Source organism: Sinocyclocheilus anshuiensis, unplaced genomic scaffold, assembly GCF_001515605.1.
Source record: "Sinocyclocheilus anshuiensis isolate Anshui unplaced genomic scaffold, SAMN03320099.WGS_v1.1 scaffold457, whole genome shotgun sequence".
Lineage (NCBI taxonomy): Eukaryota > Metazoa > Chordata > Actinopteri > Cypriniformes > Cyprinidae > Sinocyclocheilus > Sinocyclocheilus anshuiensis.
Window position 1 is genome coordinate 2,553,029 of NW_015537939.1, and position 16,029 is coordinate 2,569,057.

General features: G+C 33.6%; 1 protein-coding gene and 1 long non-coding RNA gene across 2 annotated transcripts in view; one reads left to right on the plus strand and one right to left on the minus strand.

Moving 5' to 3' along the window:
• agxt2 (alanine--glyoxylate aminotransferase 2) overlaps positions 1-14,844 on the minus strand; it is a 17,084-nt gene extending 2,240 nt beyond the window's left edge. Inside the window, exons 1-13 of the mRNA XM_016452060.1 lie at positions 14,671-14,844; positions 13,160-13,248; positions 12,880-13,070; positions 12,531-12,654; positions 10,492-10,586; positions 10,273-10,366; positions 9,627-9,720; positions 8,832-8,932; positions 8,047-8,139; positions 7,154-7,286; positions 5,522-5,610; positions 3,457-3,606; positions 928-1,026 (exon numbers count right to left, since the gene is read on the minus strand). Coding sequence (XP_016307546.1) covers positions 928-1,026; positions 3,457-3,606; positions 5,522-5,610; positions 7,154-7,286; positions 8,047-8,139; positions 8,832-8,932; positions 9,627-9,720; positions 10,273-10,366; positions 10,492-10,586; positions 12,531-12,654; positions 12,880-13,070; positions 13,160-13,248; positions 14,671-14,770 — 1,452 coding nt within the window. The 5' untranslated portion in view covers positions 14,771-14,844. The remainder of the gene's footprint in view (positions 1-927; positions 1,027-3,456; positions 3,607-5,521; positions 5,611-7,153; positions 7,287-8,046; positions 8,140-8,831; positions 8,933-9,626; positions 9,721-10,272; positions 10,367-10,491; positions 10,587-12,530; positions 12,655-12,879; positions 13,071-13,159; positions 13,249-14,670) is intronic.
• Positions 7,890-12,492, plus strand: LOC107662144 (uncharacterized). Its single transcript, XR_001631185.1, has 3 exons — positions 7,890-8,088; positions 11,037-11,100; positions 12,389-12,492. It is a non-coding gene; the product is annotated as an uncharacterized LOC107662144 (long non-coding RNA).
• Positions 14,845-16,029: the final 1,185 nt, after the last annotated feature.

Genomic DNA, 16,029 nt, shown 5'->3' on the forward strand with positions numbered 1-16,029 from the left:
AAACCTGGGCTTCCATACCACCTCAGCAGTGCCACAAACTGATCACCTCCATGCCACGCCGAATTGAGGCAGTAATTAAAGCAAAAGGAGCCCCTACCAAGTATTGAGTACATGTACAGTAAATGAACATACTTTCCAGAAGGCCAACAATTCACTAAAAATGTTTTTTTTATTGGTCTTATGAAGTATTCTAATTTGTTGAGATTGAATTGAGAGAATTTGTTGAGTGAATTGGTGGGTTTTTGTTAAATGTGAGCCAAAATCATCACAATTAAAAGAACCAAAGACTTAAACTACTTCAGTCTGTGTGCACTGAATTTATTTAATACACGAGTTTCACAATTTGAGTTGAATTACTGAAATAAATGAACTTTTCCACGACATTCTAATTTATTGAGATGCACCTGTATATATTCTATATGATTTATGATTATGATCTTTCATTTTTTTAATTTCATTTTTTGTTTATACATTTTTAACCAATATGAATTTAAAATAATGTATAAATCTAAAATGTTAATGTTAACAAAGTAAATAAAAAAACAATAAAAATGTTAATAAATGCATTTAAAAAAAATAAATGATACATTTAGCATATATTTTACTGTAGTATTTTTTTACTTACACTTGAATATGAATTTAAGTTTAAAGTATATTCTGTACAGTTTTATATATACACATCTAATTGTAAATGATAAAATTGTAAAATACATTAAAAAAAAACTTTTTTATTTTAGGAACTGTTCCTTTAAGTGTACATTCAGTGCTTACTATGACTATTTCCATAAGTTCAGACAAGCAGGATTCCTGAGGCATTGAGCGTCCATGCCACTACAAGACTGAAGTGAATCCCTGAAATACCTTTTCCATTGCACAACATTCCGCAAGAATCGCTTTACACGTGGCCTTTCAGATTCCCTCGCCTACCTGTCCATACAGCCCCCCTTTTCCAATCAGTACACCCATGTCTTTAGTGTCCTCGAAGATCTCAGCCATGGCCTCAGGAGGGAGCGGGTCCCTGCTGGCCTACACATGGGTTTGAGAGAGACGGTCAGTGGGTTTTAGGAGAACAATTTCAGCTATGCTGTTGGAACAAACAAAGCTTCGATTGAAAAATCAGGGGCTTTCAGTTCAGCTGAACTTATCCACACAGTGAAGTCTACTGAAATGAGACTGAAGTGTTTGTGTGTCTGTCTCATTTTTCCAGAAACATCCTTGAAGAGTTTCCAGTATAAATAGCCACAGGTAAGTGAGGTTCAGTGGGTGTTTTTAGCTCAGGCAGAGAGTGGAGTGTGTTCTGGGAATGTTTGAACATGCTGTCTCATTGCTCTCTGCTCTAGTTAATGGCTAACAAGTCTTCTAGCTCATTTCCTGTGAGGAAAATGTCATACACTCACAACAAACACTCTGAATCATTAACTAGTCCATCTGGAGCTAAAGTAACTCCTACTCGTGACTCTTCTCATACCTCAAGGTCAAGAAATGAAGATTGCTCTGCAAATAAAGTTTAATGAAGTGGATGCACACAATCACAAAGCTTGAGGATTTTCACAATGATTTCTGAACCGTGCAAAAGCCTGAGGTGTCATTTGACTTAATTTTCACAAAACAAGATGTATTTAGACATTTAAAACTGAAGTGCATCTTTTTATGTTAAAATACTTTTATGCCAAGAGACGTTCGATTTCCTGAATTTGAGCTCTTTCCAGAAGAAAAGCTGCTGTGCTCTTATATTGGAAAGATATAAGCAAGGTTACTGCACCTGATGAGAGGCAGTTTCCATAATTAAAGCTCTGCGCAGACGAACACATGCACTGCCAGATGTCTTTGTGTATTCAAGGCATTAGTTTAGGTGAATCGAAATGTCGTTACTCAAACTTACACGATCCTTCAGCTGACAACTGAGTACAATTTGCTGCTTTTGTAAGGTGGAAAGATTGTACTTAAGGATTCTTACTGACATTTGGCAAAAATATAGATTAGTTTCTATAGCAAATAAAATATTTATAGACTCATTTCAGTCAATGCTATTTAAGACATTAAGATGTCATATCAACATATGAATAAATGGTTTGTATTCTTACAAATAATTAATCCAAACCATGTACGGCAGGTCATTATGGAAGCTTATTTCCGCCATGGGAAAAAAATTAAAAAGGTTAAGACTTTCTGAGTTTGTATCTCACAATTCTGACTCTTTTTGCTCATAATTAAAAAGTCAGAATTGCTAGATATAAACTAAATATTGCAAGATATAAACTCGCAATTGCAAAAAAAATTCGTAATAACTTTATTTTCGTGGTGGAAAAAAACAGAATTGAGATGTAAACTCAATTTACAGAAAAAAAGTAAAAATTGTGAGATGTAGACTCAGAATTGCAAGAAAAATGTCTAAAATGTGAGATATAAAATACAACATTTTCTATTTTGTAGTGGAAACAAAAAAAAATTGAGAGATGCAAACTCAGTTTAGAGAAAAATATAACTGCGAGCTGTAGACTCAAAATTGCGAGAAAAAAGTGAATTGTGTGATCAAATTTCACAATTACCTTTTTCATTTTTTTAACATGTGACAGAAACAGGCAGGGGCGCGGGAAGATGTTTTAGGTTGGGGGTGCTGTAGAGGTTATTTACACTTAGTGCAAATAGCAATAGATGCTATTTACACTAAGTGAAAATAGCAGTATTTTTTTGTGATATCATATGCTATTTACACTAAGTGCAAATAGCTATAGATTCTATTTATACTATGTTAAAATAGCAGGATATTCTGCTAATTACTTATTGCAAATAGTGGCAATTATCTGCACCTCAGCATTGTAATACATTATAAAACAGTATGCAATAATAACTTTAGTGTAAATTTCAATTTTAATTCAAATTATGAAATGGATGCCACCTTATTGGGACAAAAGCCCTCCCTACACCTACCCTAACCCTACCCGATACTTTATTTTCAACTTTTAGAATATTTCCTTAATTTTTATTATAAATAAATGCTTTCCTGATGTGATTTGAAATTTGAAAAGGGAGAAAAAAAGTTCTCCAAAAGGCAGATTCGAACCCGGGTCGATCGCGTCAAAAGGAGCACGACACACGCTTTACCATCTACACCACTGAAACTGACGATTGATGACTGTCTTTTGTCATGTTGACTAGCTTAATCACACGTTGGTGGGTGGAGTTATTATAAATAGCCTCTGCCAACAAGGGGGGCTATTTGCACTCTGTAAATAGACACTCCGATTTTTTTTTTATTCCCAACAGTTAAACAGTTGCCCACAGAAAAAAACGGGGTGCTGCAGCACCCTCAGCACCCCCACTTCCCGTGCCTATGGAAACAGGCTTCCATAGATCCTTAAAACACATATTTGTTGTGTTGGCTAATAATATCAATAGTATAATATGAATGAAAGCTACATGCATTTCATGTATTTTAATGTTTGCTGCTTTCACCTTGTCTTTGACCATCTCCACCCCAATTTGAAGACCTTTTCCTCTCACGTCACCGATGATCTCGTACTTGTCCCTGAGCTTGGCCAATTCAGTCATCATGTATGTCCCCACTTCAGTACTGTTCTCCTGCATCTTGTCCTCTTTTATTGTCTGAGAGCAAAATACAGCATTCAGTTTCAAGTATTATTTCAAGTACTATTTATAAACAGAGGCGGACAGTAACTAAGTACATTTACTTGAGTATTGTACTTAAGTACACTTTTTGAGTATCTGTACTTTACTTGAGTATTATTTTTTCTGGAAACTTATGACTCTACTTTTCTTACTCCACTACATTTCTATCAAGATCCTCAAAGTAGAAAGTCATTAGAAGCTTTGAAAGTCAGTGGGTGATTTTTTTCTTCTCTAAAAACGGTCTTTTTTTCCAGACAGTTTATCAGTAATCACTCTTGGGGCTACATGAAGTGATTTCCCAGGATTTTTTGAGCACTGACCAGTTCCAAATGTGATATTTATTTACAACAGTTCAATAATAAGAAGTTAATATTGTGGTTTATATTAGACACAATATTATCTGATTTTGCTTAATTGTGTAAGTGAAAATATTACCTATAAAGCCACAGAAGAACTGTTGTGCGTCTCCTAATAAAACACAAAAGGTGTTGGACTGAAAGTGTGTGGGGGTGGGTAGGGGTGTTAAATAATATATTTTTTTTTTTTTGTTTTTACCCCATAGGTTTTTAACATTCTAAAAGCTCTTTATTCCAAAGATACTACAAGCTAGTTAGTGTATTCAGTAGGTGCAATGTATTGTAAGTTGCTTCAGAGGTATTGCAAGTATTACATACAACAATAATAAAACAGTGCATTGACATAAAAAAGGAAATTTACTTTTGGTACTTAAGTACTTTTAAAAGCAAGTACTTCTGTACTTTTACTTAAGTAAAAATCTGTCTTTACAACTTTTACTTGTAATGGAGTAATATTTGACCAGCAGTATCTGTACTTTCACAACACTTGGTATTTATAGTGTGACATTGATATCACAACAGTATAGCAGAGTAGCAGATTCTTGACTTTTTATTCCACTCTTTGGTCTTGTAATCTGGACATCTAATTTAAAGCTGCAGTCCTTAACTTTTGGAGCTCTAGCGGTTAATAAACAGAACTGCGTGCATCTTGTGGAAGAACATTGTAGCCGGAGCTACTTCTCTCTGTTTATGTCTATGGTGAATCTGGGCTACTGGGCTACTCCGCAGCGGTACCTACCCGAAAATGGATTCATGGTGTACTCACTTATTATATAAATTTTGTACATTTTGAACACAAAAAAGTTACGGACTGCAGCTTTAAGTAATGGTGTTGTGTACTTTGTCCACCTCTGTTTATAAACCATTGATATTTTTTTTGTTTTAGCTATATTTTATACTAGTATATTTTATACTGTTATTTAGATTTTTGTACTAGTTTATAATTTGAGATTACACTCATCGACATTTTATATATTCACTATTGTTGATACCAGACATACTTTTCATTTTATGTACCACTGATCTTTTTATTTTAACTACAGGTGCATCTCAATAAATTAGAATGTCGTGGAAAAGTTCATTTATTTCAGTAATTCAACTCAAATTGATGCTTTTTTTTTTATATTATTGATATTTTTATACTACTTTATAATTTATCTCACTTAGAGCAACATTTTGTGCACCATTACTGATAGCAGATGTTTTATATTATTTTTTTAACCACTGATCTTTTTATTTTTAATTAGATTTAATATTATTTTATACTATTATTTAGATATGTTTACTAGTTTATCATGTATTATCTCACAGTAACATTTTAATTACTATTGCTGATATCAGGTATTTTTATGCATATTTTTGTACAATTTTATCATCTCACAAACATATCATAATACTTTTTACATTTTATTAAATTTTATTGTTTATTTTTCTACTATATAACTTATCACACACAAAATGACAATTTATGCATTCACTATTGCTTATACTAATGTAACTGTGCACAACGGACAAGTAAAATTATCTGTACTTACATCTAACACTGATGAGGCGACTGCACAGGCTAATGGGTTTCCTCCAAATGTGTTGAAATGAACTCCCTTCCCAAATGACCTGGCAATCTCTGCAAAATACACAACTCACATGATATCAGTGCAATCAATATGCATGCAACCCACTCACAAGGAGTTTTTCAGTGTGGTTTTATTTATTTGGTATTAACTTTAAGCATTAGGTACTCTCATAATTTTAGACAAATGAATCTACTCTGGTTTTACACTTTCTATTCACGCTTTCTCTCTCAGCTTCTCACAGGATGAAGAGCAAACAGCGAGAGCCAGAGGAACATAATTAGAGTGAAGGAAAAAAGCATTGGCTGTGAGCAGTGGCACTCCAGTAGGCTTTCAGAGTTCAAGTATGTTCAATTCAGTTAAATTCTTTGCCTAATGAACTGGCAAATTACAGACCCATTTCAAATCTTCCGTTTATGTCTAAAATTTTAGAAAAAAGTTGTGTCTGCTCAATTGTGCTCTTTCTTGCAAAAAAAGATCTCTATGAAGAATTTCAGTCAGGTTTCAGGCCCCACCATAGCACAGAAACTGCACTTGTTAAAATTACAAATGACTTGCTTCTTGTGTCAGACTAAGGCTGCATCTCATTGCTAGTTTTACTTGATCTTAGTGCTGCGTTCGACACTATAGATCATGACATACTCATAGATCGATTACAAGACTATACGGGTATTCAAGGGAAGGCTTTAAGATGGTTTAGATCCAACCTGTCCGATCGCTACCAGTTTATTTATTTAAACGGGGAGTCATCTCAATTATCACCAGTAAAGTATGGAGTGCCACAAGGATCTGTCCTAGGTCCTGTGCTATTTTCAATATACATGTTGCCCCTTGGTAATATTCTTAGAAAATACGGAAGTAGTTTCCATTGTTATGCTAATGATACTCAACTATATATCTCAATAAGACCAGATGAAACTTCTAAATTACCTAAGCTAACAGAGTGTGTTAAAAATGTAAAAGATTGGATGACCAATAATTTTCTCCTATTAAATTCGGATAAGAAAGAGATATTACTTATTGGACCAAAAACAGTACACACAATCTCTTGGATTAGAATTTGCAACTAGATGGATGTACTGTTACTTCCTCTACAGTCAAAAATCTGGGTGTTATATTAGACAGCAACTTGTCTTTTGAAAATCATATTTTCCATGTTACAAAAACAGCATTCTTCCATCTTAGAAACATTGTCAAGCTACGAAACATGTTACCTGTTTCTGATGCAGAAAAGCTAGTTCATGCATTCATGACCTCTAGACTGGACTATTGTAATGCACTGCTAGATGGTTGTCCTGCATCAACAGAGCACCAGAGCTTTTCAATATGGAACACTGGTACTCAAGCAGAGCTTTTCAAAATCACAAAGCACTAAGGTGAACACAACGGTAAGCCTATTAAAAGCAACATGAGAGAGATGTAATTTAGAATTTGTGGTTCATTTTGTTCTAAGAATATTGCAATTGAGTGCAATGCTGAAACTTGGATTCAAGCTCACCACTGGGTTCAGAGTGCTGATTAATTCCACTTCGTGTTTGACCGATGTCTTACGGCACAGTCCCTCATTAAACTTTGAAGAGTTCACTCTAGCCTCACCTGCAGTGGTGACTACAGCCCCCATCGGGAAACCGTTCGCTATGCCCTTTGCCATGGTAACCATGTCTGGAAGGACATTATGTCCTTGGAAACCCCAAAAGTGGCTCCCTGTGCGGCCAAAACCAGTCTGGACCTAAAAGAACCAAAATTACCAACAAATTTGCAATAAATTATAACGTTATTCAGTAATCAAGCAAGCATTTGTATATTACAAAGCCTTAAAATAAATAAACAAACGAACAAACAAAAATTATTTTTTGTGTGTAAAAAAAAGTTAAAATAGATCATTATTTTCTGTACCTCAGTTTTGAAATCTATTAAACCATTATCTGACCAAAAAAAAGTAAAAAAAAAAAAAAAAAAAGTGAAATAACCATATTTATTTCTGTTGGATACTGTACAATTGGATACTCATGCATAATTAGGTTATGTACTGTCTGAAATTAATAAGAGTTATTTTGCATTTTTAATTGCATGTAAAAATGTCTACATTTACATGACAACGATGTACTAAAAAAGCTTTTTAATTTGCATTATTCGTTGTCCAAACGATCCACACACTTTAAACACTGTATTATGCTTGCCAGGCCAGTAGTTGGCGATGTAACTTTGTAAAGGAACACTATGCGAATACATAATACACATGAAGTGTCACAAATTTGCGTTTTTAGTAGTTTACACCGAAACGATAACTGTACTGTTTTCAAAAACACTTTGAAACCCCCCATTTACCTGCAATTGGGGCGGGGTTAAGCACAGGTGTTGCTGTTTACTTCACTAGAGTGATAAACACTCTGTTTGTTTTTGAAAATTTGGGACAATCTGAAGCACCAACCCTGTGTTTTTGGCTTCACTGATGTACAGAATGGGATTTACAAGCAAATTCTTCAGACCTCATCTGCTATACAGATTCCTCCTTTCTCCCGAACAAGCTGGTAGGTGTCTTTCAGGTAGTTTTTTGGAAACTGAACAGCCCCACCAACACCCTGTAGAAAGATAAAAATGATAATCAGGATATAACTTGCCACATGTTAATATTTGAGAGCAATGAGTTAGTGTTTGTGGAATTTTTAGTCAGTGCTGGATATACAGATATATATATATATATAGTTTTAAACATTAAATGCAGTCTCCCATTAACTGGACTGTGCTGGAATATACAATATAGAGCAAAATACTGACATTCTGCTGTGAAAATGGAAGTTATTTTCACTGATGTACTTTTAGTAACTTATGACATCTATCATCAAAGTGCTGGGTAATGGCTCTGATTTTGTTTGTCAGTGTTTGTTTCTATGACAACTGAAATGCCCTACACTCCTAGAAATATAGGTTCCAAAAAGGGGTTTTCACAGTGATGCCATAAAAGAGCCATTTTAGGATCCCCAAATAACCTTTCAGTGAACAGTTTTTAAAATAGCCAATATTCTTTGTGTGAAGAACTTTTTGATCAATGGAAAAGTTCTTCATGGAACCTTACAAAAAAGAACCTTTATTTGTAAGAGTATATGGTGAACAATGCAGATCACTGCACAAAAAAAAACAGTTTGAAGCATCTTAACTACAGCATATTTAGTCCTGATCTTTTAGGGCACTCGGTTCATATTTTCATAGCATGTATGTTTAATCTAATTACATTCATACTTGAGTTTCAATGTCAGGTGTGGTATAATCAAACCTGGATGGGTTCCGCAAAGAAAGCAGCGATACGATTGGGAACGGTTGTTGCGAACATCTCTTTGAGCTCTCTAATATACATGTCATTGGCCTGACAGTGACCTGAAAACAGAAAGAAACAGATTGATCTATGATACCTAAAATTTGTGCTAACAAGTAGATTTTTACATTTTCGGAAGAAAATGCAAGTGGTGCTTGTTTGTGCAAAACTTGTGGGTGCCTGCTGAGATGTTATTAGTGGTTTTCCATGTTTCTAAGATGTTCTTAGTAATGCTGCTCTACAAGAATCACTAATTATAGTGCAGAGTTAACAATTTCTGATCATGTATTGTGTGGTTCTTTTTTAATATAGTTGCTGCTGTCAATGTTTGACCTGATGAGACAATCAAGCCTTGTACTTTAAACACATTGTTCTGAGCTATTTTACAGGGAATTATTGATTATATGAGTATAATTTTCAAGAAGAAGAAACTTTTTTTTTTTTTTTTTTAGTTTAGGTCTATGCCACCATTCATATACACTGGTAATTAAAACAGCTTTACAGTAACATGCATAAAAGGAAAGAGCAAACATCTACATTTAATCCACAGATTTAGTGGATTTAGTCTAATTCAAAGTCTTTTTATTAAAACATACACACACATTTTTCCAATTGTTTAACATTTTTAAAAGTGGGAAATTTCAAAAAGTTAGGCTGTAGAATTTATAATAGAGTATTACCTTTATATAAAAACAGTAGAAGTCTATATAGTGTGCCCTCATTAAGCTTTGATAGTATGTGTGTGTGTGTTTGTACCTGGGGAGCAGCTGCATTCTCGGATGGTTTGAACTGGGGAGTCTCTACAGTGGCTTCCTCCCCAGAGGCCCCTGAACACATCCGGACACATGGTCTAAAATGAACACAATCCACATAGGAAAAAAAATGTATCAAAGCTTTGCAAGACAGATCACACAACTCAAATGCATACAGTTATAAGACATGCTTTTCAAATATGAAAATGCACTGTATTCCCAATATAACGTTCAAAATCTGTTCTATAATCAAATAATTTTTTTTTTATTATTCTTTCATCATAAAACGTTAAAATGTTATGCTTAAACCTGGAAAAACTATTTGCAATTTAGAAAAATAAACGTAATTCAAAATGCTTTTTTCATGCATAAGTACCATTCAAGAACATTTTTTATATTGGTTCTTTTTAAAAATAAAATATAGTCTTTTTTTTTTGTGGGACAGGTCTTGTCTTACATATAAAGTTCAGGGTTGTTATTCAACCTCATGAGGTCTGACAGTAATTTTGTTACTTTTGCATTAATCAACAACACAAACATAGGTTATGATGTTTCCTCTTCTAATGCGATTTGTGGACTTGACCCCGAGGGATATTACATTATAAAGCAGGTAGCTGACAGAAGGAGAAATGTGTGGGTGTGAGATGTACATTATGGCAGCCCATAGAAGAGGGGATGGGATATTTGTAATCTGCGTTGGACGTCAGGCCTGTCGCTTGTGGACTGCCACCATGATACGAACCCCTGAGCACACAGACACAGATGATGTAGGGGCTATCTATTACTGTACAGGGATGCTTGATCTGTCAGCTTTCCCAAGAACTCGCCATCTTCCATTTGTTCAAAAATTGGCAAATACGGTCAGTCACCTCAGTGTGATGACATCAAAGTTTCCTGTATAAAGCCGGGCCATTAGTACTGCGAGGTCATTAGCCTCCGAGCCACTGTTGGTAAAATAGACAACCTAGAAAAGAAGACCATCATGATATTAATGCTACACCACAAAAGGCTATGTGCACAGTATTCAAATTTTCTGTATGCATAATATTACCACTTGTTTGGGGTTGGTAATTTTTATTTTTTCCCATGTTTTTGAAAGAAGTCTCTTGTGCTGCATTTATTTGATCTAAAATACAGCAAAACCATTTATTGGTTTTTATTAACCATTTATTCCAATTATTACAATTTAAAATGATGGTTTTCTATTTTAATATATCAATGTTATATTTTAAAATGTATGTTATTTCCGTGATGACAGAGCTGAATTTTCAGCATCATTACTCCAGTCTTCAGGGTCACATGATCCTTCAGAAATCATTTTAATATGCTGATTTGGTGTTCAAGAATCATTTATCAATTTTTAAAAACAGTTGTTCTGACTTATATTTTTGTGGAAATGGTGATTTTTTTTCAGGATTCTTTGATGAATAGAAAGAACAGCATTTATTGGAAGTAGAAATCCTTTGTACCATTATACTGTAAGTGTCTTTACTGTCACTTTTGATTGATTTAATGTGTCCTTCCTGAATAAAAGTAATAATTTCATTAAAAAAAAACCTGTGCTCAAACTTTTAAATGGTAGTGCATGCCAAAATGTGCATTCAACTTTCTGATGCAATGGACCCTTAAAATGATGATCCTATATACACTACCGTTCAAAAGTTTGGGATCAGTAAGATTTGTAATGTTTTTGTGCTCATCAAGGCTGTATTTATTTGATCAAAAATACAGAAAAAAATGTAATATTGTGAGATATTATTTCAATTTCTAATATTGGTTTTCTGTTTTAATATACTTTAAAATGTAATTTATTTCTGTGATCAAAGCTGAATTTTAAGCTTCATTACTCCAGTCTTCAGTGTCACATGATCCTTCAGAAATCATTCTAATATGCTGATTTATTATCAGTGTTGGAAACACTATTTAAACGCTATTTAAAATTAAAATCTTTTCTAACAATATGAGTCTTTACTATCACTTTTTATCCATTTAACACATCCTTGCTGAATAAAAGTATTCATTACTTTCAAAAAAAGAAAGAAAAAAATTTACTGACCCCAAACTTTTGAATGGTAGTGTATATTGTAACACAAGATTTCCATTTTGAATAAATGCAGTTTTTTTTATTTTATATTCATAAAAGAATCCTGAAAAAAGTATCACAGTTTCCAAAAAACATGAAGCAGCACAACTGTTTCCAACACTGATAATAAATCAGCATATTAGAATGATTTCTGAAGGATCATGTGACACTGAAGACTGGAGTAATGATGCTGAAAATTCAGCTTTGCATCACAGGAATAAATTACATTTTAAAGTATATTCAAATAGAAATTTTATTTTGCAATAATATTTCAGAAAATATATATATTTCTTTTTGATCAAATAAATACAGCTTTGATGAGCACAAGAAACTTCGGTAAAAAAATATTTAAAATCTTACTGATCCCAAACTTTTGAACGGTAGTGTATATATATGAATTATTTGGAAAATATTGAATTTACAATAATTTTCTTTTTTGTATCTTCTGTAACAGTCTCTTAATTTTGTGACAATCTAATGAAGTTCAACATTAGAAAGCACAACTAGATGTAATTATGTCAAATTCTGTATGACTACTTCTTATGATTAGGATTTTAATTATGATTTTATTTTTATATATAATTTAGTTTTTTATATATTAGTAATTTAATATTTTAGTAATTGATATTTAACTTATATTGTACTATACATAAACTAAACTATTTTTTAATACTTTTTTGCAGACAAAACGGCACCCCCAGACCCCAGTTTGTAAGCCCCTGCAGTAGGCAAGAGTATGTTACATGTAATAAAATATATTCACAATGCAATACGCTCAACCTTCCACTTTCAGCAATGGCAGTGGCTCCATCAATCATACAGTACCTTCAGCGGGTCTGGCAAAAGACAGGCCAGTTTCTCTGCATACTCCTGCATTTGTGGATACACATAGATGGCTGTTGTGTGCCATAGACGCCTCAGCTGTTTCTCGGCCGTCTCTGTCACTCTCCTGCAACCATATTCAAACTTCTAATTACATTTTAGAAATAATGCAATTTTGTAAACAAAAACAAACACAGCAGGCCATGTAAGAGCTCTGGGCAATAAAATGCTGGAACAAGTCCATAATAAGCATTAATCTACAGCTTAGTCATTTATTGCAGTTCAAGCTAACTGTAATGCACACATTCACAAAATAAACAAAAATGTTGCATGGCAACAAACTGAAACTTACGGGTTACAATGTCCTACACTAACAGTGGCGACCCCCGCAAACAAGTCCAGATAGCGTCTTCCATCCACGTCCCACAGCCACTGCATGTAACCCTGGTTTATGAAGACTGGCTTCTTGTAGTATGTTACCTTCATAGTCATAGGGTTGCAGTTGTTTTTCCTTATGTCTAGTAAACGGTCTTTAGACATGCCCTAAAGGAAAAAATCATTCATGCTTAAAAATGATTTGATTTCTCTCTGATTATTATTATTATGAATGCCCTCAGATATAAACCTCTTACCTGATACGGCTGAGGTTTAAAGTCACATGGGGGAATCTGGGGCAGCACAGGTGGTGGGTGTTTCACGGCTGATTTTTGGCAAAGCACACCTGGGCAGAGGTACATTTAGTGCTCAGTAATCCATAGAGGCAGTTATGGGTCACAATATTTCCTGCCAGCTCATATGCAAAGGGGATATTTTTATCTTTTAAGCTGCAGGAAAGCCCTGCCCTGAGACCTGCTAACCTCCCAGTAACCTTGCATGCGTTGGCACAGAAGATTTACAGTGCTGATATAGGATAGGCATATTCAATCCATCCATCCATCCATCCATCTATCTATCTATCATATTATTTGTATAGTATTAAGTAGTATGAGTATATTGTATAATATTTTTGACTATTATTTTTAAATATTTAACGATAGATATTGATATGCAGTGTTGGGGGTAACGCATTACAAGTAATGCGAGTTACGTAATCAGATTACTTTTTTCAAGTAACTAGTAAAGTAACGCATTACTTTTTCATTTACAAGAGAATATTTGAGTTACGCAAGTTACTTTTTTTTCCAATTTATTGATTGACAGCTCTGGTGTCGCCATGGTGACAGAAATCAGAAGATGTTACTGTAGTTCTAAAATAAATATGAATATGTATTAATTCATCAATTCAAAAAAAAAAACACAGATTCAGTATTCCTCAAAATGAATAAAAATAATGCAAACCTGCAATAATTAAATGTTAAACAACACAAATATCCTTTATGTATTTAATCCCATTCTATTAACCAATGTCTTTGCTTCTGACCTTCGATGATCCAGTTCAACCATACTAATAAGCACAAATTACTCTAGACAAACATTTGTGTCTTTTTTTATTGCTGAAGTGTGTTGAAATGTCTTCTTCTGCATTCTACTGTACGGACGTAAATTTACTTTCCCTTCAGCCCGAGGCTTATTCATTTCACTTTTGGTGTGAAAAGGCTTTTATATTCGCCAAAAATAGAACTTTTTTATTTTAAAAACAAACAAGCAAGCCCTGTCCAGATTTAAAAAGTAACGCAAAAGTAACGTAACGCATTACTTTCCACAAAAAGTAACTAAGTAACGTAATTTGTTACTTTTTTATGGAGTAACGCAATATTGTAACGCATTACTTTTAAAAGTAACTTTCCCCAACACTGTTGATATGTATTCTATCTATCTACAACTTTAAGCAGTAAGAATTGTATGATATATCCAACTTCTAGATAGATAGATAGATAGATAGATAGATAGAAATGTTTTAATATTGACAGGGCAGTCATTCGTCATTAATTACCACAGTACCGCCATGGTAATGTCCAAACACATACTTATTTACATTTTTGTTATGATGACAGGGCCGTTATGTGTTCGTGATTCGATGCTCGGGAATCCGGACTACAGATTCGTTCGAGCCGAAATACGCAAACGCAATTTATGTACTATTAAAAACGTTACGTTACATGTTGCGGTCACTTTAAATGTGAGACAAACATTGCATTCTTACCGCAACCTTTGTGGAATTTTACACATGCATCCACTGAATTCCACGGGTCCGTTTTCCCGAACAGAGACGGACCGTGCAGCCGAGAACAAACTTTATGCATTGCTGATGTTTTTAAGACAAATACCTCTGCAGCAAATCCAAAAATTAAACTGTGGAAAGCGGTGGATTCTACTCCAAAAGTGTTCGGGGCGGGGCAAGTTCAGCCAATGGTATGAAGGGGTAAAGTCTGTCTTGAGGCCTTTTACTGAAGAGTAATGTCTTAGAAGTCACTAGAAGTGTACGAACCTCTCTATTATAGATCAGTGGTATTATCTTATGTTCCATTTAATATGGCTAAAAGTATATGAAATCTAGTTTGTTCAGTTCATCAGGTTGCGTCCATGATAAATGAATAAATGTAAATGTCAAGTATATAATATATACTGTAGTGTATATAATAATAATAATAATAATAATAACAATAATAATACAACTAACAGGTTTTTGTTTTATCAATTGGAAAACTTTATGCCTTCATAATTTTTCCCCTATTTTAATTTTTTCTATGTAATTTTTAATTGAATTACCATTGTGCCAGGCCTAGATTTTTTTTTACTTAAAATATAAAAATCCATTATAACAAGATGAATTAGATTTTATAAACTATGATAATCTAAAATAGTCAAGTAATCAATTACAAATCTCTGGAGATACAGTATAAACAAGTTTTTTTGTGACAAATTAGCAAAATAATAATAATAGGCCTAATAATAATAATTCAAGAACATAAAAGCTGAATTAGAATAAATGTTGTGGTCTTTGTATTACAGTATTTTCTAGTACACAGAACTCACTGTTAACAATTCTATTGTGTATATTCATTGCCTGAATGTTTTTGGTTAAATGTTTACCGGCAAAATAAAAAGCCATTCTCAGAATAACCACCCCAACACATCTGAAACAATCTGAGCATATGTTTTAATGGTTTTGCTATGTGATTACACAAATAATGTTTATGGAAAAGCAGAATACAGTAGAACACACAAGATGTATTTCTTACATAGGTTAACATCGCAAATTTAATTTCAGCACCTCCAGTGACTTGACAGTAAAGACAAAAGACAGTAAAGAAAATAGCAACATAATTCTATAAATAGTAATAATAGTATTCTTAGTGTATAACACATTTTTGTGATTTGAACAATTCTTTTAGTCAGATGGTTTTGGGTTTGGTAGAATGAAGTCAAAAATGTGATTTCAGTTAGAAAGATGTAATCCCTAAATGATCAAATCTGCATATGCATTTTCTTTACTGTAAGATAGCTTACTCTCAGATGAAAAGACTTAAATATTATTTCACACTGTTGCCCCGAGGCTTCA